A 25,717-nucleotide genomic window follows, 5' to 3' on the forward strand; every position below is an offset into this window, starting at 1 on the left:
TTCTGTTAGAGAAGTCACCCACTTGCCGTCACCTTTCGATATTGGCCACTGGTCATTTGTTGTGGAAGAACAGCGTGTTTAGCCTCTCGTGGACGGAAAACTCTATGAAGACTTTGGACGAGAGTCTGGTTATGCTTCAGTCACCATGATTAAAGAGAGTGAGGACAAGGTTATCGACTCCTCTGCAATTACTCCCGCCAACTCCAAGGTTAGATGGTGGCATAAGCATGTGAACTTAACACTGCAAACTTTGTCGGGAATAGGTGTCCGGGGACCGGCTCCTGCAGCGAGGCTTTGAGAGACACAAGCCAGGCCAGGTTCCTTCATCGACTGCGCCACTCGGCCCACCGCCCCGGACTGCTGCATGCATAGTTTCATGCAACCAATTAATTCTATATGGATCATCAACTTGAAGCATTTGGACAGGTGAAATCTGCAGTATTTCCAATGAGGCAGACAAATTCCTGACCGCTGGTCCTCATCATGAATTTCCATTCCTCAGGTAAAGACCATCCTCGCTTACGGCCATACATCACCGCCCAGTCCCCACCGAAGGATCCATTGCTAACTCATTTCATCATCTGTTGACAACCCTGATCCATCACATACTAAACCATCCACCACTCACGCGACGCGTTTGCCCCTGCTCGCTTGACTCGTTAACCTTTTGAAGACCAACACAGCAACGGACACTGTAACATCGCGTTGAATATTCGGCAACCGAGGATGATTCATCATATTGCAATACTTTCGGCCTGATTGGGCATCGGGGAGTTTGAACAGCGACAATCTCCGGGATCCTAATAAATACCTACTTTCGGATCGACCTTGTTGGTCGCATCCTGAACTTGCTTTTTTTAAAACATGGACCAAAGTCTGTTCAACTGGGAAACTCTAGTGCGTGTAATAGCTTCATTTTAGTGAGCACTTCTCTTCACTCAAGCAATTCCTATCACCGGCAAGATGAGTGCAACGGCGACAACCGTCAATCTTGACGTGCTCAGACAGCGCTCTGACGTCAGCACAGAGCCCAAGAAACTGTCGGGCTTGAGCCTCTACTCGCGCTTCGCCTTTGCTGGTGCCGTCTGCTGTTCCGTCACACATGGAGGCCTCACGCCTGTTGATGTGTAAGTTGAAGATCGACTTTCGCATAGTTACTCAAGAAGATGACATTTAAGAGTTGAGCCATCGGCTTCAAGACAGCAAAGAACCAGACCAGACTTGACAACTAACATGACACAGCGTCAAGACCCGCATCCAGCTTGATCCAGCCACCTATAACCGGGGCATGATTGGTGGCTTCCGCCAAGTCATCCAGAATGAAGGTGCTGGTGCTCTATTAACCGGCATTGGCCCTACCTTGGCCGGCTATTTCCTGCAGGGCGGCTTGAAATTCGGAGGCTATGAGTTCTTCAAGCAACAATCTATCAACACCATCGGCTACGAGAACGCTAGGAACAACCGCATCGCGGTCTACTGTGTCTCCGGCGCAGCCGCCGAGTTCTTTGCTGACATTGCCCTCTGCCCTCTAGAGGCCACGCGTATCCGGTTGGTGTCTGAGCCCGGGTTCGCCAACGGCCTCGTGTCGGGTTTTACAAAGATTGCTCGCCAGGAAGGCCTTGCCGCTTTCTACTCTGGTTTTGGTCCCATTCTCTTTAAGCAGTACGTGCCACCAACCTTTCCCCTCTGTCCGTGACTCATGGGTTTTAGGGTCCCGTATACGATGACCAAGTTCGTCTTCTACGAGAAAGTCTCCGAGTTCGCATATAGCAACTTCTTCGACAAGGCCAAGACAAGCGACGCCATGCAAACCACCATCAACCTTGGTTCCGGTCTGATTGCTGGTTTCGCCGCCGCCATCGTCTCGCAACCAGCCGACACCATGCTCTCCAAGATTAACAAGACCAAGGGTCTCCCAGGTGAGAGCAACACCAGCAGGTTGATCAAGATCGGCAGGGAACTTGGCCTGCGTGGCTCCTTTAGCGGAATTGGTGCTCGCCTCTTCATGGTCGGTGCCATGTCAGCTGGCCAGTTTGCTATTTATGGTGAGTATCTAAATCTATTGGAGGTATTCATGTTTACTAACATGGGTTCTTCAGGCGACCTCAAGAAGGCCATGGGAGCTGTAAGTCACAGCCTGAGCACAAAGTCAAGACATGGAGCTGACATTTCATTAGACTGGAGGCGTGGAGATCGCAAAATAGACGTGTTGGAATCATACATGCGAATTGCTGCAATCGAATAGATTAGAGAATAGAGGCCTCAGGAGGGCATTTTGTAATCAAGGCCGTATCTTCCAAACAGAGAGCGTGTTATCTAACAGTGATTGGCGATACTGAGACACTGCGAATCGCTGTTGGGGTCATACGTGACCAACGGTCCATGATTGGCTAGCTAACGGTGTCCATGTCGATACGTTAATTAACCCGATGTAGAGATATACCACTCGTTTCAACAATCAACTATTCTGATTATAATTACATCCTGTTTATGATCTCGGCGATAGTTGTCAGAGATTTGAGGTCTGCACTCATATATGGTCAACACCAAGACGCTCTGGACACAACTTGAGGTGCCGGGCTGCACTTCTCGGACCCCGAGGATGTGCGAGTTCCGAGCATATGGCCGCACCTCAAGTTACAAATCTCCTTACTCCGTACTAGCCTGAATATCATTTTCCCTCGGGGTTACGTGTTCAAACCTTAAATCAAGCTTCCTTCGCTTCCCTGTTATATCTACGTTGTTTTCCACTGATCTTCCTCAGGTTTGCAGCACCCATCTGGCCCTTTCTCAACCCTCTTCAATAGCACATTAGAGAAACACTCTCAGTAGACCTCAGCATGCCGACATTTCTCGTCGTAGGCGCAACAGGCCAACAGGGCGGTGGCGTCGTTGAAGCCCTCCTCTCATCGGACTACCCCAACCTGACCATCCGAGCCCTGACACGAAACCCATCGTCATCGTCCGCCCAGGCTTTGGCGCGTCGCGGCGTGCAGCCAGTCAAGGGTGATCTGCTTGATCGACAAAGCATCTCCAAGGCGCTTGAGGGAGCCGACGCTGCGTATCTTGTGACTGACTTTCGGGGCCCGGAGGATGTGGAGGGCGAGCTCAAGCAGGGGAAGCAATTTGTTGACGTCGCCAAGGAGGCTGGTAAGTACCCCCAAATGCTCTCAGTGGTGTTTTGCCCCCATACTTACATACAGAATAGGCGTCAAACATCTGGTCTTCTCGTCCGTGGCAGGCGCCGACATCTCCCAGCCCGTAGAACATTTCTACAGCAAATACAAGATCGAAGAGTACATCAGAGAATCAGGCCTCAGCTGGACAGTCATCCGACCCGTGGGCTTCATGGAAGTAGTCCCTCCTCCAGGTATCGGCCGGTTCTTCTTTCTCAGTGCCATGGCCTCCCTCATGGGCAACACCAAGCAGAAATATGTAGCCTGCAAGGACATTGGCAAAGCGAATGCTCTCGCTCTCTTGAACCCGGAAAAATTCAACGGCAAGGTTGTGACGATCGCTGGCCAGGTCGCTGATGTGGACGAGCTTCAGACTGCCTTGGAGAAGGGCGAGGGTCAGAAGGGATGGGGGAGAATCCGGTTGCCTCGGTGGGTGATTATTCGACTGACGCCGCATCATTACCGGCAAATGTTTGATGTAAGTTTTGCACGGGTCAATGGACCGTATTTAAATGCTAATTTTAGACAGTGGCTGTACTATGACAACTGCCAACCGGGAAGTGTGGAGGAGACTAGGGAGTTGATTCCTGACTTGTTGTCGATTGAGGACTGGGCGAAGGAGCAGAGGAATCAGCGAACTAAGAACGAATAAGTGAATTCTACAGGTTATACAATCAAAAGCATGGAACGGAGCACAGCAAGCCATCCCCCCAATCGTCGCCGCAGTATGGTGCAAACAGTTGACACAATGCACAATCACCCGGTGGTAGACGCTCCAGGTTCATGAGTGGGACAAGGTCGGTGTGGGAATATTGCTAAGATAGGATTGCGTCAAAGTCGATAGAACTGCAACGATCGCAAAGAGAGTCAGGATGCTGTTGCGGACGGAGAGTAGGTTCTTGTGGCTGTGCCTGGCCGTTCATGATGGTGGTGATGGTTGCCAAAAGTGGGAAGATTGTAACTTGATTAAGGTAGGATCTAGTCCCAACTAAGACCGGATAGGACTCAATTGAGTTATCTAGCGTGATACTGGTTTCCGTGGTACTAGGGCTTTATAGAGTACGGATGCGAAAAAGAAATGGTGCCAGCAGTCAGCCTTGTTGGGCACCAACTACATGAGCAATACCCTCGTCCTTAGTCATCCGAAAGCATGCCACGTATTGACGCATCGGTCTGTGGCGCAGCGTTGCCATTATTATTGGCTTTGCCGTCCCCTTTCTCATTGTCAACGGTAGTTCTGTACGATCTTGTGGCTCAGTTAACCCATCAAGGGCAGGGCTTCAACTATAATCAAGAACACATTGCCAACACATCATAGCATCATATCCCAATGCTAACATAGTGGGTAGTGCTGTACACTTGGGGCCCGAGAGCTGCATCCGATACTCTACTTTAATTATAATCGTGAATTAGACAAAAAGGGTTAAAATCCTTTGCAAGATAAGGGCGATAGCTTACTAGGGGGCTGCGTTAGTATTAGAAATTATATATCAGATAAGTTATTTAGGGCCAAGATATAAAGGGAGAGCTTTTGGAAAACAACATAAAGGCATAACGGACAGTGATAATCAAGACAGAATAACATACCGGTGATTATAACACAACGGGGGTTGCTTAAGGCATATTAGCTCTTTCTGCGAAAATCGCGAATTCTCGACAGTAACAAAACCCAGAACAGATGAGATCGCGTCGCTCAATATTTGACCAGAGGCTGCAACGGCATATCTCCCGGGCCTCATCCAGTTGCAGTGCCGATCCCAGCCGGACACTCGGGGTAAGTACCGGAAAACGGGGGATGCCAACGTGGGAAGTCTATTTTCAGCACAGAGCCTTACTGCGGGGTACATTCTCAAGCTTACTATTCTCAGTTACGGCCGGCACAAGTAACGGCATAGGTCCGTTTACAAACTGGAATATATCTTTTATCAAGAGCAATCCACAACTTCTATGTCAAGAATAAATCACAAGTCGCTATTAACACGGAGGTTATTCGTCATCCACATTACTCACTATGCTTGTTTCGGCGACATGCCTTTGGCGAACCACGGTTGGCGTGCTAGTCGCGCTGTCCACTACTATCCTTCCTATCAACGCTGCTGCTCAACCAAGTCAGAATAACCTCCAACTTTCCCCCTTGCCTGAAGAAGTCACCAAATCGGATCTCTTCCAGGTTAAAGTTCGATCACTGGCTAAATCTGCTCGAAAGGAGTGGCATTCGCTTGATCTCATAAGCGCCAAGGTCAACGAAGTGAACCAGACGACTGGAAAGACTCTGTCTTATGACACGTCTGTAGGGCTTTTTGACTTTGATGGCCCCATTGAACTCTCTATTCAACCATCCGAGAAGATGTTTCCATCTATCGAGACGGTCAGGGTTCGCCCTCTTTCATACAACCTCAAAGCGGATGTTCACGGTCGCACTATTAAGTTGGCTCTCAACAAACCGGCCAACTTGGTAGTCGAGGTCAACGGCGATGTTTTCAGGGTTCTGCATCTGTTTTCAGATGAGATCCGAAAAGACACCATTAGCCGGGACGAGGCCAAAAAAGACTCTTCGATTCTCTACTATGGCGCCGGATATCACGAACTAAAGGGCCAAGTCAATATCACTTCGGGCCAGACAGTCTATCTCGCTCCTGGGTCTTTCATCAAGGGAGGCTTCAACTTTCAGAACGCATCAGACGCAGCCATTCTTGGGCGCGGGGTGCTTTACAAGAGCCCATATGATGCAATCACTATCAACTATTCGAAGAATATTCGTGTCCAAGGCGTGACGGTTATCAACCCTGGCCATTATTCTGTCATGATGGGCTCGAGTGATGGCGTCACTGTCTCCGGCCTCAGGTCAATAAGTGCGGTGCAATGGGGAGATGGCATCGATGTATTCTGTTGTCAGAATGTGGTGCTTGAAAAACTCTTTATGCGCAACTCGGATGATTGCGTAGCCATGTATCAACACCGCTGGGACTACTATGGCGACTCCAAAAACCTTACTCTTCGGGATTCATCTTTGTGGGCTGACCTAGCTCATCCGATCCATCTTGGCCTACATGGAAACACTGTTACTCCTGAAACCATGGAGGATGTCACCATCACCAACATCGATATCCTCGATCACCGGGAGCCGCAGGTTGATTACCAAGGATGCCTGGCAATCAACGTCGCAGACGAGAATCTCCTCAAGAACATCGCTTTCCAAGACATTCGCGTTGAAGATTTTCGGCTTGGCTCGCTTCTCAGCTTCAAAGTGCTCTACAACTCAAAATACAGCTCAGGGCCTGGACGTGGTCTTCACAATGTCACTGTCAAGAATTTGTCGTACAATGGAAAAGGTGGTAATCTCCCTGCGATAGCGGGATATGATGAAGATCGCAAGGTCGAGTTTGTTGACTTTCAAGGATTGGAAATCAATGGCGAGCATGTATGGGACGGTATGCGAAAGCCCGGGTGGTATGCCACGTCTGATTTCGTTCCGCTCTATGTAGGCAGTCATGTGGTTAACCTAACCTACTCCGCGTGAGGATGATTATCGGGAATTGAGACATATTTAGCAGCCATAATGCTTTGAAACTACTATGCACCGATAAACACCTCAACAGATAGGTAACACCGGTATCCATTAGCAAACATCAGATCCTCCGTTTAGCCTAGACACTACGCTTTACGATCCCACAAGTGGGAGCCACGTTACGGTTTGCCTCGCGCGTTAAAAACACAACCGTCGCAAGAGAACTCCAAACGTTTCACAGGAACTCATTAGCCACAACTGTAGACTTCCATACGAGTCATCAATCTTGGACACACAGTTCGTTAGATAAAATATTCTAGCGAGGCTCTTGAAATTCGTCACAATAAACGAGATATAATAATCAGTCTGAAGACCCGCGGTCATGGCCTTATTCTACCAGTTCACCAAACTATGTCTGCATCGTTCTTACACCTCGAGACGATACAACAGCGTTCCAAAGCCAAGCTGATCATAGCCACCGCTCGTGGTTCCATAGTCGCCTCCTCCACCCTCAGCTCCACCACTTTTCTCAAGGACAAGGTCCCGGTAAGCCCTAGTCCATTTAACATCACGACCCTTGATAGAGCCGTAATGAGCGACAAAGAGTTCAGCCATCGGCCTGATAGTGCCACGGCCGGAACTGCTAATCTCGGTTTGCGTACCATGCACCGCGTTGACATAGGTAGAGAATGGAACATCTTCGCCAACGTTGTACTTGGATACGTACTCCATTCTAGGATTACACAGTCAGTTCATACTCGCTGTAGTAACCGATAAAGAAAGAAAGGAGACTTACCCAGCAAGAATTCTGTTCTCCAAGTATCCAAACAGGTCTTCACCTTGGTTATAGGCCTGCTGAGCAATCACGCCTAGCAAGGCAAAGTCGAGGGTGGCGTGACCCTGGTCCCTGCCCGCTTCCTGGTTCTGCCCCAACTTCTTTCCGGTCCCTTCTTCTGTATGAATATACCAGATGGCTTTCTCAATAGCTCCGTTCCCTTGGCCGTGCTTGAAGTATTCGATCGCTTCGTCCCACACAGTATGATTGTCGGCTAGGACACCGATGCTCATCATACTTGCAATGTTGCAAAGGTCCCAGTTTGCCCAGTAGTTGTCGATATGGGCACCATTGTGTTCAGTCAAGAAGCGTCGGTTCATAGGATAGAATACGCGAAGGAGCATATCGGTTGCTGCTTTGAGACCGCTCCAGCCGGGATAAGACCGGAGAATCTCTGCCACGTTTGCAAACTGGTAGCCGTAAAGGCCGGCAGCTAAGAACTTGTCGGAGCTACCCCAGATATCCGTGAGCTTTGCCGCCCAGGCATCGACGATGCGAGCAGCCGCTTCCGCAAAATCTGGGTCTTGGGTGATTTTCCACCGGATAGCAAGAGCGTATGCTGAAGCAAGGTCTCGATACAGCAGAGCGTAGTTCTCCGGGAGCTCCGGCGTGTTGCCTCTGACAAGAATCTCCTGAGGGCTTGGCTTGTAGTCTGGATTTGCACGTGCGACTAGCTTTTCCCAGCCATCTGACCAAGGCGCCTCACCAGAATCAACAAACTTCCTAATGCGGCGGAGGTCTGCTTCAGAATGGAGAAGTCCTGGGTGGACAAATGTGCTAGAGACTTTGTCCACAGCTCTGATAACAGGTCCATGGCGTAGATGCAGCGCTGACACGGCAGACGCGACAATGCCAACAGCGGCTAACAAAGAAATCTTCATGGTTCCGACACGAACATGAAAGAAAGGTGTGCAAACGTTTGGATGGCTTACATCAAAAGAGTGTTAATGCGAAAGCGTGGCAGCTTCTGGCTACTTTAATAACGAGCCTACCCTCAAGCATTCATGGTTGTTGGATTCAGGTATACTAATTAGACGGCGTTTCACTCCGTAAACGGATGCATCGGCAAGACTGTCGGGGAAGATCAAGGGAACATTTCCCAACAGCGTAGCACCCGCAAATTAAAGGATCAACATATCAGGAGAGATCGTCAAGAGCTGCTACCTTTTGCGTCACGATCCCCGGACCGGTCCTTGACCCGCGCCCGAGCTCCGCTTGACATCCCGGGAGTTAGCCGTGTAATCCTCCGTAGTTCCGCTCAAGAGGGAGACAACTCTTTACAGTTGGAAGATTGGAAGGGTAAAGCCAAGGCACTCAAAGCAAGGACTTATGCTTAATTGAAACAACCAATCGATTTCCAGGCTTCTTATTGCTATTTCTACCCAATAGAATGTGCCCACGTCAGTCACCACGATGCTAACGGTTTGGCGTTTTGGTGGCTGGCTACTCGACCCCTCCATCAACTCTTATCACAACCTCCAGCCCCATCACACCAACTCTGCCTACGCTAAATCCCAGCACGCCTAACCGTGTGGCTTTCACACCTTCTGCAGAGCACACAGCAGTGAATGGTTGCGTTTCCTGGCGCCCAGCAAAAATGCGGAATGGCCAGCCTGCACTGCCAGCATGGGCAACGACTAAAGGTTGGCAGTCGGAAGCGAGTCCATGCTAGCACGAGAAGGCCGATGACGGCAGGAAGGGCAATCAGGGCCAGGAACCTGTACTCAATGTCCTTTTTCCCTGTGGTTTTTAGCGGGCGTTCTAGCAGATGGGTGGCGGTTACTTACTCGGCACGTTGGGTGGCTGAGGGAGATCTACAGACCTAGTGTTAGATGGGTCAAGACTCAGGGGGTGAATGCCGGCATACCTTTTTTCTTGGGCAGCGGCGATGGGAGAGAGAAGAGAACTTTTTTGTCTGTTGCTGTTGCGATCGTGCCAGTTGACGCTGGAAAGGTATTAGTTGCCGTTGTGATACTTCCAGAGAAAACCGCAGTCGTTGACTCGCCCGCGGCGTGAACGCTGGAGGCAAAGAGCGCGACGAGGATCAACAGAAAGAGTCTCTTTGATAAAGGCATGACGAGGTATTTCTAAAGCTGTAGAATCTGAGAAAATTTATCTTGGTATTGAAGAGATTTCTTGAAGTTCCAAGGCAATTAAGTACCCTTATCTCATGCCGCATTTAAAGGTGGTCGCGAGGCTCCCTCGTGAGGCTGCCATAGCCACCACCACAAAAAACAATAGTTTAACAGCCTTTATGCAAGGCAACTACCGACGTTCAGACGCTAATGCCAGGTGTTCATCCCTTTGGGAATAGTCGTCGCCCGTTTGCTTCCAGTAGTCAACACATCTCGTATTAACCGACTGGCATGGCAAGATACGACATTTTCAGCTGGGGCTCAATTGATGGAATTGCGAACCGTGAGGCAACTTGGAGAGGTTTTCAGCCTCAGTGAGGCATATCGCGAGGGAATCTAGAGAAATCTTTAGGAGGGCAGGTCGGAGAGAAAAAGGCCCAAGTGACCGCTTGGTGTTACCCCTCTTCAAGCGATCATCTTTACTTTTCCTGTCCCACAACATGAACACTATGCTTGGCTTCCCTTCTTCTGTATCACAACATGGGCCTTCAAGGCACCTTCAAGCCCTCTTTTTCTTCATCTTGGTCTTTCCTGCCCTAGCTCTCAACTCTGGTGAAACCTGGTCCAAGGCCCAAACCTCATCTGCCTACAAGAACCTTCCGGAGTGCGCCAGAACCTGCATTGCCCAAGTCGACAACAGCCTGAGTTGTTGGAGCTACGGCTGCGTCTGTTCTGAGAATACTGTTGGCAAGAACTTTATTGACGGTGCCAACTATGTTCAGAAATGCGTCCGGAATGACTGTCCCGAGGGAAGCGAGTCTGTCGTCAATAATGCTCTGGATGTGTTTCAGTCAATTTGTGAGGTCGAGTACTTTGAGTTCAGTGACTCGACCACTGCGACTGTTACTGCGTCCATAGCCCCGACTGCGACACCCACATTCGACGGTAAAGAAACACCATCTTCTCTCGTTCGCCACAAGATGCTTACTTGACCAGCCAGCAAGGTCGTCATGATTGACAAGCCCGACGGCTCGTACAAGGCCCTCGACTCTTGCGTCAGATGGGTTCTCAATGGCTGCGACAGTCCCAAAGATAACAAAGATAACTGCAAGCCCGCACGCCCAGGCAACCACGGCGACATCTGGACAGGTCTCGGTGCGTACCTCCAGTGCTCGACGGCCGAGTGCGTCTGCGGCGGCTCACGGTTCTTCTACTCGTCGCAGAAGCTATACGAGCGCGCAGACCTTTACTGCAGCATTGGCTTTCCCTACGAAGGCAGTGACACTAATGAGGCGTTTCAGCTCACGCTGGGGATGCTGGCTGATTACTGCTCTACAGAGGGGTTTGTTCTAGGGAAGTGGATTATTACGCTGTTTGGGACAAAGAAGGAAACGGGTGAGTATCAATCTCTTGGAAAGATAGGTTGGTAACTGATGGTGTGTTTAGGAATGACTCAGGAAACCAAGGTTGCTATAGGATTTGGTGTACTTAGCGGAGTCCTCACTATTATCAGCATCGCGTTAACTTGCTGTACCTTGCGCAGGAAGGCGTAACCACAAGACTTGCTGTCGTGACTGCACTGGGTTGAAGGAAGAGCCGTAAAAGGAGGGTCCATGTGATATGCTGGGGTCTATGTATGTTTTCTCTTAATAGCGCTGCAGTTATTTTTCGCTCGTAAAAGTTAGATCTATGCTTTATTATATTATCATGTTTAAAGAGCAACATTATGGAGTGGGAGTATGTTGAGTATCGTCAACTACAGAGGAGTCATAAGAGAGCGCCATTGCGTATAAAGGCCTTAAAACAATCAATATATGTAAAACAGAGGCAAGCCGGAACCATATCAAATTTCCGCTAGCAGCTGAGTGATAAAAAAATACATGACCAGCGCGCATTCTTACAGGCATGCCTAAGAAAGAGTATATTCGTGGAAAATCCAACCACCATTACCAAGTCAAAACTTCCTTCTGCGTCCCGCAACCAATACTCGCACAGATTATCTCATCCTGCTCACTCACTTGCGCGTCACAAGGCAACTTCTGCTTTGCCGGCCAGATTTCCTTGCCCTCGGATTTCTCCCGCTCATGATGCTCCGTGATGACCTTTCGAACGGTGCTTTGGAAAAACAGTGGCGCCTTCTCGTACTTGGGATGCAGCTGACCGTTGACAAAGACACCGCGGTCTAGGTTCTTCTGTGCGTTATTGCAAAGGACTTTATCCTCTGACATGACGCGCGCGTACATATCACTGATGAGCTTGAAATCGGTGTCGGAGGAGTTCCTGTTTCTATAGATCTCGTATGCCATCCTGGAGCTTCTCGGCCCTGAGGGGAGGAACTTCTGGATCATGATGAAGTGCGGGCTAGTTTGTGTCAGGTAACGCGCTGTTTGAGCTCGCCGGCTAGATGAACTTACGATACAACCATGGCAGAAATGGGGAAGTAGTAGGTACTGGCAGTGTAGAGTCCCTTTGCTATCTGCTCGGGCGTGGACACACAGTGATGTTGGATGTGGCCGTCTTTGGTGTCGCTGTCGAAGGATTCCAGATTGAGGAACTCGGGGATATCCGCGTGTGTCGTGGGGCAGTGATAACATTCGTTGAAGTTATCGGCCAGAATCTTCCAGTTGTAGTCGCCGTCCAACTCGTAGGTATGATCAAGGTCATAGTCATCAAAGTTGTAAGCTTTGTACCGGTCTTGCTTGTCGACGTCCTTGAAGTGCCCCTCCCATGGCTCCTCTGGAACTTCGTTTGCATCCATATTCACCCAGATAAAGCCGTTGGTGTCGACCTTGGTATGAATACGGAAGAGACCGTTGTGCTCCTTGTCAAATCCAGCCATCCCTTGATATCCTGGAGCTTTGGCTAGCTTGCCATTGAGTCCATACGACCAGCCGTGATAGCGACAGGCCAGAATCTTGGCGTTTCCCGAGCCTTCCTTCTCGATCACGGGGTATGCGCGGTGTCTGCAAACGTTGTGGAACGCGTGGATGCTGTTCTTCCGGTCACGAGTGATGATGAAGTCGAATCCTGCCATCTCGTAGCGGAGCCAGTCACCGGGCTCCTTCAACCGTGAGCTGTGGGTGATGAAGAGCCATCGCTTAGAAAATATGGCTCGGCGCTCCAACTCGTACATATCTTGCGAGGTGTACCATGATGCGGGCAAGGCACGCACGGCTTCCTGGGGGGTTGTTTCCTTGGAGGAGTCCGGGGCGCCGTTGCCACCAAAGTTGAAGTAGTGTAGGGAAGAAGATGTCATGGCTGTAGTGAGAAACAGTCAGGTTTTGAGGATATGAATCCGCAGAGCTGTTGAGGAGTAGATGATGGCTTGGAAGATATCTTGGATTGCTTAGCCTGAGATATCTACCACTCTTTTATACGTCATGGAGCTGCTCAACACCACTCTAATCATGCTCCCGATCCTACAGTATCTTGCGCCTCCTTGTGCCAAGAGCGAATAGAACGACGGCGTTTAGTCATTTGTGATGCGTCTGTGACAACTAAGAGATCCCTCGTGGTCAAACCAACCGGGAGCGCGGGAAGATCTCACCTTTTCAGCCCCAATCTCGGCTTCGATGCCGAGGGGGCGCGGGTCCTGACATTATGTGGCCGATGATTGGAGCTAATCAGGAGTTGCATCGGTTTCGATTCCCGAACCTTGTCTTTGAGGCGACGCCTCTCAAGCGATACCCCGCGGTGGCGGCAGTCATATGCCGACTGTGCATGTCTCCATCCATCAATGATGGGTTGACCCTCGCCAGACTTCACCTAAAAAAGGCATTCGTTACGGGACAAGTTCCAAGACTGCAGATATTGCTCGGTCATGCGGACAGCTGTCCTCGGATATCCCGAGCATTGTTGTCGGTATCAATGAGTGTATTGCCGAAGTTAGCAATGGCTCTCGCTTCTGCCCCGTCACCTTCCTCAATAAACACGCAGCATTATCAAATTGTTGGTCTTGATATCTTTGTCCTGGCATGATTGCCAACTGGCGGCTTTGCGTTTCGTCATGACACAAGTTTTTAGCCACGCAGATGTGCAACCTCACAACACCAAGGATGATCTCTATCTGATTATTCGCGGCAAGGTTTACAACGCTTCGTCATTTGTGGACGACCACCCGTACGTCTTTGTTCTCATCACCGGCTCCATCTTTTCCTTCAAGGTGTGACTGACGTATACACGACAGCGGCGGTTCAGATATCTTGCTCGAGGTGGCCGGGCAAGATGCCACTGAAGCCTACGATGATACTAGCCACTCTGATGAGGCCGACGAGATCCTGGACGATCTCCAAGTAGGCATTCTGAGCTCCGGCTCCAACTCAACGCCACAAGGGGCCAATCAGCCAGTCACCCAAGAGCCTGCAGCGCAAGTCGCGACCAAGGTGCTGCAACCGGATCACTTCCAGGAGTTCAAACTCCTGGAAAAAAACATGGTCTCACACAATGTGGCTATGTAAGTTCGAACCCTGGCCTCCATACACTCGCTCCCGGCTAACTGATCTTTTCAAGATATCGCTTCAACCTCCCCAGTCCTGAGTCAATACTAGGTCTACCAATCGGCCAGCACATTTCTATCTCCGCCCTGATTCCACAGCCTGACGGTACTAGTAAGGAGGCTACGCGCTCTTATACACCTATCTCTGGTGATGACCAGCCTGGTTGCTTCGACCTACTTATCAAGTCCTACCCTCAGGGAAACATCTCCCGATATATAGATACGCTTGTTCCTGGTCAAACTATTCGCGTCCGTGGACCCAAGGGGTGTTTCGTTTATACCCCTAATATGGTCCGCCATTTTGGTATGATCGCTGGTGGTACTGGAATTACACCTATGCTGCAGATTATCAACGCGATTGCCCGTGGTCGTACGAGTGGCGATATAACTGAGGTGGATCTTATTTTTGCCAACGTGAACTCTGAGGATATCTTGCTGAAAGAGAAACTCGACGCGTTGGCTAAAGTCGATGCTGGCATCCGCATCCACTATGTCCTGAACAACCCACCCACTGGCTGGACCAACGGCGTCGGATTTGTTGGAGCCGAGATGATAACTGTAAGTACCTTTTTCTTCTTCTAAGAAGTGCCACCTCTCTTGTGACCGACTAACATCTATAGAAATGGCTTCCCAAGCCTGGGAACGATATCAAGATCCTGCTTTGTGGACCGCCTCCCATGGTCAGCGCTATGAAGATAATCACAGAGAGCTTGGGATACAACGCGGCTCGGCCCGTCAGTAAGTTGGAGGACCAAGTCTTTGCATTCTAACTCGCAATCCCTTGACCAGTGTAAGACACAGCTGGCTCAGTGATATCTGAGCAACTATGTTTAGTACTACTTAATTAGTATAGCAAATAATATCTAAAAGGCAGCCCCTGTGTTCTTAAATTGCCTCACATATGTTTGGTTGTCAGTGGCGTCTTTCGGGTCTGGGTTACACATTTCGTGCTACCCGTTGGCTCATGTGGGTCTAGCGACCCAGGCGAGCCAACCTAGTAAGCTAGGTTAGCCACAAAATTATGAGATAGCCACAAAATTATAAGATAAGACCCGCACTTAATAATATCCTTATTTTCATATAATCACTACTTATTTTAGCTATATTTTATAATAATACATAGTAAAAACTACCTCTTTTTTATTTATCTTTATTATGCTAAGTAAAGCGAATCTCAGGGCCGCCCGGGAAGTCATAGCATTATATGCCTGGTATACCTAGGGCCTCTATTGAACCTCTTCTTCTGGCATGACTTAACCTCTCTCACTTTATGCTGCTAGCTTATGTTACCCCGGGTCTTTTATTGCCTCTATTTAGAGGATTATGACGAGGCTAGAGATTAGATTTATGCCTTAGTAAGTTAGTAAACCGCGGGTCCTTATAGATAAAGAAGATAAAGCTATTATAGCCTTTATTATCTAGATAGAAAGGTCTAGATTTCTTGCCTCTAAGCCTAAGATAAAAGATACCACTATAACCCTTTATTAGTATAAGAACCCTAATATTAATCCCATTAGTAAGATATAATATACTTACTTTTATAATAATTATCCTAAGTTTAAGTAGGTATTTCTTAAAGCTATAAAATAATCTTATAAGTCTTAGGAAGCTAATAGTTTTAATAACCTTAAATAATAATTTAAGAACCTTACTAAGATTATCTAGAGTTATAATATTAGCGCTTCTAAGTACTAGAATATTAATTAGGCTAGTATTAGGATTAATATCCTTAGGGAAAGTATTAAAATCCTTATTATATAGATAAGATAAAGGATAAAAAAGCAAGTTCTTTTCCCTTCTAACTAAGAGATTTATACCCTTATTAATATAAGTAATATAGCAAGTAATATAATATTGCTATAGCTTATTTTTAAGACTTAGCTTATATTAAATTAGGTATATATAAATACTAATCCTAATATCTACTTTGCCTAGTCTAATATAGCTTTCTCTAATAGCAAGATTACTCTTAAGTAAATAATATATTTTAACTAGTATTCTTAGGCTAAGTCTACTAAGGCATAATATATAAAATAGATATTTAAGAAGTAATTTAAATATAATAAGTTCCTTAGAGATCCTATATAAAAGCATATTTAATATAATATTCCCCTTATTTCTTAAGCTACTAATATAACTATCTAGAGACTTATTATCTTTAATAACTTTATAAGATATAAAGTCTTTATTATTAAAGAATATTATATAAAGTTCTATATTATTATAGCTCCCTTGCCTCCTTACTTTATATATATATTATAGCTAATAGATATTAGGGTCTTTTAGCCGCTAAAGAATACCTACTAGAAGCTTCTTAGTAAGTAGCTTTAAAAGGGCAATATCTCTTTCTCCCGCGCTAACTTTATCCGCGGCTTTTAGGCAAATTATATTTTTTCTTTTATATTAATAGACTTACTAAGTTAAAGTAAGAAGTCTTTAAGGAAGGATTTATAGTATATAATATTATCTTAAGCTTTAAGAAGTTAGGTATCTATTTATTAAATCCTAAGCTAGTAATAATATATCTAGCTAAGAAATAGCTTTAGGCGAAGCAGGCTATTAACCTAGCCTTTATCTCTCTCCTTCCTTAGGAATCTCACTTCTAGGCCGCTATAGATACCACTAAATAACTCTTAGACCACTATAGTAATACCTTTAGCTCCCCTATATATACTAGACTTTATTAGATATATAATATTATTATTGTTATATAATCTAGCCACAAGGGTACCCCACGTGACGAGTCTGGCTCTCAAATAGTCAGATCCAGCAGCCATTAGATAGAATTAGCAACTTAGACTTTAGATTACCTTTATGTGCCTCTTTTGCATTGTGACTTATGTTTCTTTTAACGAGATAGCTGCCAGAGTTAGCTATCTACCCTCCGCTTTCAGCAGTACTTTGACCCCTTGCCAGAGCCAAGGGATCTATAACAATTATAAAAGTTATAGTTCTTAAATCTATAATTACTATTTATATTAATAATTACTAGGCTTAGATTAAGAAGAGATATAATACTATAAAAAGAGGAAAGAGAGTAAAGCTAATAGGAGTTTTTAATTATAATATTAGTCTATAGGAGATTTAAGACTAATAGGAAGAGGTTATTATTAAAGCCCGGTAGAAGGAGGAGAAGGCATAGGTCTAGACTGCTTGTAGTCTTATTATCTAGGAGATAAAAAAGATTAAGGACTAATAGTAATAAGAAAAAAAAATCACTATTAATAATATAAAGAAAAAGGTATTATAGGCTTAGTAATTAAAGCATATAGAAAAGGATATTAAGTATTATTCTATAAAGATATAATACTTAATTATATATTAAATACTTACCTAAAAGCCTAATCTTTTTATAATAAATATATAATTACCGCAAGAAATCTATAAAGCTATTTATAATACTAGTTTTACCTTAAAACCCCTTAGCGTAATAGATTAGATTACTCTCGCAAGAAGTAATAATAATATTACTTTCTAGCTTAAACTAGCTCTTACCGAGGAAGAAAAAGAGGAAGAAAAAGAGAAAAATAATAAGAAATTCCCTCTATTTAAGCCTCTATTGCGGATGCCCTTATCGCCGCTAATTATACCCTCACCGCTATGGCTACTATCTTTGCTACTTAGACCCCCCTCTATACCGTGCCTAATAAGGCCTTAATATTATATATTAGGGATATAAAGGATTATAAGCATTATTACGCGAGTAAGGGCCATATAAGAAGCTAGCCCGGAGGGCTAAAAAGATACTCTTATAGCTAAATTTATATAAGGAACCATCTAGGAAGGCAGCGGCCTTAGAGGCTTAGGCAGCGGCTTTTATTATAGCTATTATTAATATTATTAATATCATCATATTAGGCATCGCTAATAGCTTTAACTTGCTCTTTTATACCTTTATAAATCACTCTAGATGGCTTCTAAAACTAAGAGACTAAAAAAGAAGGCTTTTTAAGGGGGAAAATAGGGCCCCATAGTGTCTCATAATTTTATGGCTATCTCATAATTTTGTGGCCAACCTAGCTTGCTAGGTTGGCTCGCCTGGGTCGCTAGACCCACATGAGCCAACGGGTAAGCTAATAGCTATTAATCTAATGGATTAAGCTTACTCATAGGAGCTAAAATAGGAGTGCTCCTATGCGTTACGAAGTGTCATAATGACAATGTATTTTGTTCCAGGTGAGCCAGCATGGGTGTGATTATGGGTTATCGCATTTATTAAATTCCGTTTGGTGCTATAATAGTAACTCCGGCATTGGAATAGTTGGGCAGCAAATTGCGTAGATGCCTAAAAGTCCTTGGCAAGAAATGTCAGGGTTACAAAAACGGTATCCTCTTCTTATCGCTATTTAGGTACTAGCTGCCAGGATTTCATTATACGAACTAGTCGGACCAACCATACGAAGTACTATACTTATATCCGCGGATCGGTATTCCCTCATGGACCTTGCTGAAGGTAAATTGTGCGCTACATGCATCGCGGTCTTGAACGGCGAAACCAAGATCCAGGAATGGAAAGATTACTTTGGCGAAATTGGCAACTTTCCTTTCGACAATTATCATCACAAGACTTATCGTGACTTTGTGGCCAGCAAAGACGACGGATGTTTCATCTGCACTTGGTTGTGGAACAAATTGCCACTTCCGCCTAAGGCTAAAGATGGGGCTACTGGGCAATCTGCAACTCTGGATGGCTTTCAGATATACTGTCGAATTTATAAGCCAACTGTGAGGTTCCATGTCGTGTGCCCCTGGGCTGCCGATATTGAACTCGAAGGTGTGCTTCTGCCATTTCTGGACTCCTTAACAGGTTTGAATACGCACTCACAATTTTATCCATCTAGTATCCATGAATGAGAAAAGGGGATTCCCGTCCCGTTCTGCATATGGCCGTCCAGGATCCCCGCCTCCGCCCGCTTGGACGAAACTTGATGATCAGCCTTGGTCTTTTCTTGATGACAATATTGGGTCCGGCCAGTCTCTGCAGAAAATCAAGGACTGGATTTCTTCCTGCGCCATGAACCACAAATATTGCCTCCCGCTTGAAGGAACCTATTTCCCCACCAGGGTTATTGACGTCGATCAGGCTGAGGTTGGTTTCGTCCATCTTCGCAATAGGGACGAAGCCAAGGCCCAGCATGTCGGCGAGAACGGAGAGCCGCCTCGACAACGGGGAGTTTATCCCACCTACTGGACCCTTTCCCATCGCTGGGGCGACCCAAATCTGATCCCACAGCTCTTGCAGACCACGGAGTATCAGTTCCGGAACGGTATACCCATGGACGATTTGTCGCCGACTTTCCGTGACTCAGCCCTGCTCGTCCATCGTCTGGGTTATAGGTACATATGGATTGACTCCCTATGTATTTTCCAAGACTCTCTTATCGAATGGCAGCAAGAGGCCAAGGCAATGGTCAATGTGTACCGCCATTCGTTGTGCAACATCTCGGCCATTGCTGCGTCATCCGATCCCGGCAGAAGCAGGCTCTTTGTCAAGAGAAGGCTTCAACCGAGGCTCCTGTTTCCCTTCAAGGCGAGCAGTAATCTGCTAGAGCGCAGTGGGAAAGTCATTGACGCACCATGGATTTTCTGGAATGATTCCCTCTGGGCTGACGAGATCGAAAGTGCTCCCCTGAGCACACGCGGCTGGGTTGTACAGGAGCGATTCTTGGCCCCTCGCATTCTTCACTTCACGGAGAATCAGATCTACTGGGAGTGCCTGGAGAGCAAGTGCTGCGAAGTGGATCCCACTGGGGAGCTCCTCATCCTCGCTGAGGCGAGAGGTTCACGCGAGATTGTCCCGACAGTTTACAAGAAAGCGAGGCTAGAACTTGCCAAGAAGAGAGCAGAACTTTCAAAGAGGCTGCGCACCCCCCGATTCACGGAAGACATGGGATCCTATTTCCACTCTCAGTGGGGTGACGTCGTCTCCCTCTACGCAAACTGCGCTCTCACCAAAGAGTCAGACAGACTCATCGCCATGTCTGGCATCGCCAAGACATTCCAAGAGGCCAACAACGACAAGTACTTGGCCGGTCTGTGGAAGAGAATGATCCATGTCGATCTTACGTGGACGACGAACGCAAGCGATGGTGCCGAGGTTCAGCGCAGTGAGTCGTATGCTCCGACTTGGAGCTGGGCTTCTGTCGTCGGGGGACATAAGAGACTTTCTATGTTGCACGAGAAGTACAGCCGCCTCCCCGAGCACCTTATAAAGCTCCTCGACGAACGGATCATAACAGAGCCTCCGGGAGGTGATCCTACGGGGCTCCTCCGCTCAGCCGAGCTCGACATCAAGTGCATGCTGTATTATTACCGATGGATAACAGAGTCGGGCAAGTTTGCTGTGTACACAGATGAAGCGAGGACGCAGTGCTATTTCGAAAAGGAGAAGAAAGCCCAAGACCTTCGCCTCGACACGACGGATCTGGTGCGAAAGTTTGCAGAGTCGGACAAGATGGAAGGCGTGTGCGTACCCCTATGCGGAGCCTACCAAGGATACGGAGGGGGTACCAACGTGTATCTCATGCTGGAGCATGATTCAGGGACCAGGTTCAGACGTATTGGAGTTTTCCGAGCGGGAGAAATTGGTAAATGGATCAGTGGATGGTCCGGTCAAGGCACGCGCATTACACTTGTGTAGGGAGACGATGTCTCCAGATTCCAAACTAGGCAATTCTTAGTTCGCATTGATCAAGACACAACCGCATTGTCCATCTCGTCCCGGTGCTTCCGTTCCCACTAGATATGGATATGAAAGGAATGCAGGATAACGTTACGATTTCTACTCTCTTCAACTCGAAACCAGCAGCCCACCCATGTGCCAAGCTGCCAAGACTCAGCTATCCCAATTCCTGATTTCCCCGATTCCCAATATTGTGATCACCTGGACCATCGCCGCTGGCTGAACATGGCGCGCTGAGCACACGCCCCAATGTCAGCCCACAACAGCGCCTCTGGGATGCTTTGGCCAACTAGAAATGCAATCTAACACAGGTGGTCTGACCACACTTTGAAGCTCATATTGGCGCCCTCTTTTCGAATCCCCCTTTACCAGCAATTTTCTCAGTGTCATTCTTATCGTCACAATCATCAAGATGGACTATGTATCTTGGTTGTCACCTGGCAACCTCTTATCAATCCTCCCCCAACTCCCGCATTTTACTCTTCCTATTTTAGTGCTTGTTGCATTTTGTTGTCCCCCTTTCCATGGTCGCGGCGTCTTTTTCGCGACTCTCATCGTCCTAAATGATGTCGCGTGTACCATTTCTCCATGGCCGCCGAACACCGGCGCAACGCGCGCGATGCGCTACGGCATGGCGGGATCGTGGTTGCTTGTCCTTCCGGCTGTCGAGAGGTTGCTTTTACATGTGCCGGAGCGAGACTTTTGGCTGGTTGACCAGCAAGGCCAGGTGAACAACGGACGCCCGAAGGAGTGGACGTGGGACAAGGTCCGATGGGCCATGAAGCTGGCTACTTCTTCTCGAGGCGTCGGATGGAATTTTGGCCATCGCAAGGTCAACGATGCGCGTTCGGCCATGAAGGCGCAAAAGCTTCACAGGCAAAAATTCGTGTTAGCCAGGTTGCCAAGGGCGATTCTGTCATATGTGGTCTTGGATACGGTCATTCACACTGCCCAGAGCACCGCCATTCCACATTCCTGGTCATGGGAATTGGACAACCTCAAGCAAATCGTGTTCGTCGAACTTCTTATGGGTCTCTCGCTGTATACGACCATGATGCTGCAGTATGAGGTTGCGGCCATGATGGCCGTTGGCGTGGCTGAAGGCCAACCAGAGGCAAGTAAACTGTATCTATTTTCTTCGTATTCTACTAAATATCAAAGGACTGGCCACCACTTTTCGGAAACATCGCCGACTGTTACACAGTTGGAAATGTCTGGGGGAAGTATTGGCACGGTTATATCCGCCAGGTAAGCCCATCAACTACGCAGTCCATCTTCCATATTCCACTGATTTCCAACATCTTCAAGCCTGCTCTCGGCATAAGCCGCGCCATTGTCAAGAACCTCTGCATCCCACCAAGGTCACCTCATGCCTACTTTATTCATCTCATCACAGCCTTCTCCATCAGCGGCTTCTTCCATTTCCTCAGCCTCTCCGTCATCTGTGAGGGCTACGTTGAACCAATAACCCTCGCCCTCAACATGGGATTATTCTTCATGATTCAACCATTCGGTACCATGGTCGAATATGCCGTTATTCAACTATGTCAGGGCGCAAGATGGTCTGAATATCTTATCACGAGGACAGATAGCGAGAAGTCGGTTCTAGATCGCATACCTCAATTGTTAGTTCGCCTGCTGGGATACGTCTGGGTGTTCTGTTGGTTTATTTGGACTGGTTGGTGGTTTGTCGAAGTCTATGCTGCGATTGGAGTTTTGGAATGGTCAATGCCAGTTTCATTTTGGGCCATCGGAGGCAAGGCGGTTTGAGGACCAAAGTCATAGAGGCGGACACCCCGGTCGTTCTTGAACTATTAGGCATTTATGGAGCGCTACCTTTTTGTAATCTGTCGCTTCAACACATCCAAGCGCAATAAGGACCTCTACAGGTTCCAGGGGATGCTCTTGGATCGGTTCTGGCCATGCCTCTTCTCAATCTCCTCCAGACTATAGCCCTTCGTCTCTCCCATAAACAAAAACACCATGATGGTGCAAAACATGCTGCAAAACGCAAAGAGGTAATAAGCACCAAACGTGGACTTGGAGATAAGCACGGGAGTGATGAGAGCGACCACGTAGTTGGCGAGCTGTTGACATATTAGCAAGCTGGATAGTAATGTCAAGTCCAGGTTACTTACCCAGTTTGAGCTCTGTGCAAGACTCGATGCACTACTCCTCGTCTTCCGGGGCATGCTTTCCACCACCCATGTTCGAAACCCGATAGCCCAGGTGAAGCTAAACGAGATGGCAAACAGGTAAATGCAGACAATAACAACCCATCTTCCGCTTCCCCATGTCGGATGAACCTGTCCTGCAGCGTAGACAGATCCCATTATCAGCATCAGAGACGTAATCAAGACGCCACCAACAATGCCAGAGGTGCGTCGACCCCATTTATCTGCAAAAATCGTTGCAGGAATCGTAGCCACGAGAATCACAATGGCCGACACTCCAGATGCCAGGAACGATGCCTTTTCGCCACTCAAACCCGCCTGTGTGAAGAGAATCGGGGCATAGTACAAGACGCCGTCAATGCCAGAGAACTGCTGTATGCCCATGATGAAGCAAGCAAATGCAGTCCTTTTCCAGTACGGTGCAGAAAACGCGGTTCTAAACTCCCTGAAAGTCTGTCGCAGACTTTCCCAGAGCGTCATTGTAACTTCCGATTCACCAAACGATTCGGCTTGTCCTAAAAGCTCCTTTTCTTCAACTTCATCGATGCCGAGTCGTCGACAGACCGCCTGGGCTTCTTCCACCCTTCCTTTGGACAGCAGCCATCGGGGAGACGGGGGCACGATAAAGTAGATAATTGACAGGAAAAATCCGAGAAATGCAACGATAGCAGGGGGCAGTCGCCACGTCAGCGATGTGTTGCCGAGCCGTGAAGTTCCGTAACAGGTAAAGTAACCTGTCACAATCCCAGAAGTGATGAGGAACTGCGGGAGCGCTGTCATAATGCCCCTCACACTTGAGGGCGACATTTCGGAAACTTGCACGTAGACATTGCTGAGGAAGAGTCCCTCGCCGATTCCTTTAATGAGTCTTCCAAGGATGAAGACGCCGAGGTAGGGAGCGCCGCACTCGAGGGCCGCTCCGATGCCAAAGATGATGGAGCCAATGGCGATTAGCTTCACATGGCCAAAACGGTGGGCAAGAGTGCCGGCAATCAAAGCTGTCAAGGCTCCTGGGATGAGGATCGTGGAGACAATGACTCCGTGGACGGTTGCTGAAAAGTCACCAAAGGTTTCTTTGAACGAGGACATGGTCGTGATGGGACCGATACTCCCAGTGTCCATTCTATCACGTCAGATTCCGAAATACTTGCGAATTAGAGACAAAAACTTACCCAAAGAGAAAAGCAACACATGAGGTCGCAACACCAGCAATGGCATACAAAGGTACCTTCATTGCGATCACGATACTGCCAGAAACTTGCACCAAAGCAACAATGTTTCTTCCACAACGACTATTTCACCAGACAATCTGACTTGCAATCTCTTTAATCATGTGTGATCAAATATTTAATGTGGAAACACAGCTTCGCGAGGTCCCGCTAGCGCTTCGTCTTTCCATTTCCGGACCCTTGATAAGGTCTGGATGGAGTATATGGAGCCTCGCAAAGCGTTCCACACCTCCTTGCTGCATGATTAGGGCTCGGTGAGAGGCGAAAGTTTGCTTTGTCTTGATACCACCCACTCAAAGTTTCTGATAAGGCACGTGGTTTTGATATGTAGGCTGCTGAATTGGGAGTTTAAAATCGGGACTCGTTGACGAGAGGGGGTTGTATCCCGAGTTGGTTGATACCCGTTCTCCTCGGAAGTTATACCGATATAGGCACGCAATGTTACTATCGGATTTTAGAACACCAAGCTGAGCTGCACCAGCAGGGCCCGCCGGTAGGATCTTATTCCGACGTCAAGACAGCCTTCATGCTCGCCAACGGCCAACACATGGGCTGTGCCTAGCTTTTGCATGCAGACTGAAAAACCATATCCAACTTTATGATTCATGAGACCAGAGATTCGGTTCGTGCAGCTTGGCCTGTCGAACCACGGGATGCTGTCGCGGGATTACAGGAGAGCACAATTATGATTGACCTCATCATGGCCTCCTGACACCATGTGTATGCGCCCAGTTGTGGGAAGTGTCTATATAACAACTAGAACGAGTGCAAGATATAAAATCTACAGGGCCTGAGAAAGGGCCCAACTGGCGCTGATTGAGTCCATATTCTTTGCGATGCGTAGGTAGGGGTGCTATGTAATAATGCCTATGGCAGGGCTGAAGAGAATGCAAGCCAAGAGTGTGAGAAAAAGACAAAGTAAGCTAAGTATAGAAACTACAATAGGACAAGGTTAAAAGAAAAGTAAAAGTGATAAGCTAATAGTAATGTAGAAAACAGGCAAAAAAAAAAAAAGAAGAAGAGGGAAGAACGCCAAAAAATGAAACACCCGAAGGCTTGTGCTGGACGAACGGGGAATCGAACCCCGGACCTCTCGCAGATCGTCTTCAGAACCAGTTGGTTCAGAGATGCGAAGCGAGCATTATACCCCTAAACCATTCGCCCGATTGCTTACTAACTGCGCAGCCAAAATCACTCTATGGACATTCCAACTGCCCCGGTTCAGCGCCACCTCAAGCCTCCTGACCCTTTGCACCATCGCAAAGAACAAACCACAACAAATTTTCTCCTTGATCTCAGGATCTTGCCGCTCTCAACGCCTCACCCCTGGTGGCACGGTTGAGCCGTAATTCGCAGCCCCTGGAACCCAACAACCAATGGGGCGGTGGCGTAGTTGGGAGCGCGTCAGACTGAAGCTCAACTTCAATCATAATATCTGAAGGTCACCGGTTCGATCCCGGTTCACCCCATCTCATCAGCCTTCACAGGCCTTCCTTTTTGTCATTTTTGCATCTTTTGTGCCCACACAATCAGGACAAGGCAT

General features: G+C 47.6%; 9 protein-coding genes and 1 pseudogene across 10 annotated transcripts, besides 1 other annotated feature; 6 read left to right on the forward strand and 4 right to left on the reverse strand.

Moving 5' to 3' along the window:
* Positions 1 to 963: 963 nt before the first annotated feature.
* Positions 964 to 2,204, forward strand: NCS54_01439000 (Hypothetical protein; the record flags this gene model as incomplete). The annotated part of the gene is made up of 5 exons (XM_053159542.1): positions 964 to 1,127; positions 1,243 to 1,662; positions 1,711 to 2,045; positions 2,100 to 2,125; positions 2,178 to 2,204. The coding sequence occupies 5 exons, from the start codon at positions 964 to 966 to the stop codon at positions 2,202 to 2,204; spliced, it is 972 nt and encodes a 323-aa protein (XP_053015517.1).
* Positions 2,205 to 2,834: 630 nt separating this feature from the next.
* NCS54_01439100 lies at positions 2,835 to 3,828 on the forward strand (annotated as a pseudogene). Its single transcript has 3 exons — positions 2,835 to 3,150; positions 3,209 to 3,654; positions 3,706 to 3,828.
* Positions 2,835 to 3,828: a sequence feature.
* A 1,359-nt stretch (positions 3,829 to 5,187) lies between these two features.
* On the forward strand, positions 5,188 to 6,696 carry NCS54_01439200 (Hypothetical protein; the record flags this gene model as incomplete). Its single annotated transcript, XM_053159543.1, has 1 exon — positions 5,188 to 6,696. One exon carries the CDS (start codon positions 5,188 to 5,190, stop codon positions 6,694 to 6,696), a length of 1,509 nt encoding a protein of 502 aa, XP_053015518.1.
* Positions 6,697 to 7,110: 414 nt separating this feature from the next.
* On the reverse strand, positions 7,111 to 8,400 carry NCS54_01439300 (Alginate-lyase domain-containing protein; the record flags this gene model as incomplete). Its single annotated transcript, XM_053159544.1, has 2 exons — positions 7,111 to 7,417; positions 7,481 to 8,400. The coding sequence occupies 2 exons, from the start codon at positions 8,398 to 8,400 to the stop codon at positions 7,111 to 7,113; spliced, it is 1,227 nt and encodes a 408-aa protein (XP_053015519.1).
* Positions 8,401 to 9,026: 626 nt separating this feature from the next.
* NCS54_01439400 (Hypothetical protein) lies at positions 9,027 to 9,594 on the reverse strand (the record flags this gene model as incomplete). The annotated part of the gene is made up of 3 exons (XM_053159545.1): positions 9,027 to 9,259; positions 9,307 to 9,333; positions 9,387 to 9,594. The coding sequence occupies 3 exons, from the start codon at positions 9,592 to 9,594 to the stop codon at positions 9,027 to 9,029; spliced, it is 468 nt and encodes a 155-aa protein (XP_053015520.1).
* Positions 9,595 to 10,094: 500 nt separating this feature from the next.
* NCS54_01439500 (CFEM domain-containing protein) lies at positions 10,095 to 11,147 on the forward strand (the record flags this gene model as incomplete). The annotated part of the gene is made up of 3 exons (XM_053159546.1): positions 10,095 to 10,539; positions 10,591 to 10,989; positions 11,041 to 11,147. The coding sequence occupies 3 exons, from the start codon at positions 10,095 to 10,097 to the stop codon at positions 11,145 to 11,147; spliced, it is 951 nt and encodes a 316-aa protein (XP_053015521.1).
* Positions 11,148 to 11,540: 393 nt separating this feature from the next.
* Positions 11,541 to 12,850, reverse strand: NCS54_01439600 (oxygenase subunit alpha; the record flags this gene model as incomplete). Its single annotated transcript, XM_053159547.1, has 2 exons — positions 11,541 to 11,955; positions 12,009 to 12,850. The coding sequence occupies 2 exons, from the start codon at positions 12,848 to 12,850 to the stop codon at positions 11,541 to 11,543; spliced, it is 1,257 nt and encodes a 418-aa protein (XP_053015522.1).
* A 750-nt stretch (positions 12,851 to 13,600) lies between these two features.
* Positions 13,601 to 14,883, forward strand: NCS54_01439700 (NADH-cytochrome b5 reductase 1; the record flags this gene model as incomplete). Its single annotated transcript, XM_053159548.1, has 5 exons — positions 13,601 to 13,713; positions 13,781 to 14,047; positions 14,104 to 14,647; positions 14,710 to 14,827; positions 14,879 to 14,883. The coding sequence occupies 5 exons, from the start codon at positions 13,601 to 13,603 to the stop codon at positions 14,881 to 14,883; spliced, it is 1,047 nt and encodes a 348-aa protein (XP_053015523.1).
* A 4,220-nt stretch (positions 14,884 to 19,103) lies between these two features.
* Positions 19,104 to 20,729, forward strand: NCS54_01439800 (HET domain-containing protein; the record flags this gene model as incomplete). The annotated part of the gene is made up of 1 exon (XM_053159549.1): positions 19,104 to 20,729. One exon carries the CDS (start codon positions 19,104 to 19,106, stop codon positions 20,727 to 20,729), a length of 1,626 nt encoding a protein of 541 aa, XP_053015524.1.
* Positions 20,730 to 22,654: 1,925 nt separating this feature from the next.
* NCS54_01439900 (MFS domain-containing protein) lies at positions 22,655 to 24,179 on the reverse strand (the record flags this gene model as incomplete). Its single annotated transcript, XM_053159550.1, has 3 exons — positions 22,655 to 22,858; positions 22,910 to 24,068; positions 24,118 to 24,179. The coding sequence occupies 3 exons, from the start codon at positions 24,177 to 24,179 to the stop codon at positions 22,655 to 22,657; spliced, it is 1,425 nt and encodes a 474-aa protein (XP_053015525.1).
* Between the last annotated feature and the right edge of the window lie 1,538 nt (positions 24,180 to 25,717).

This window comes from Fusarium falciforme, chromosome 12 (genome assembly GCF_026873545.1).
Source record: "Fusarium falciforme chromosome 12, complete sequence".
Taxonomy (NCBI): Eukaryota; Fungi; Ascomycota; class Sordariomycetes; order Hypocreales; family Nectriaceae; genus Fusarium; species Fusarium falciforme.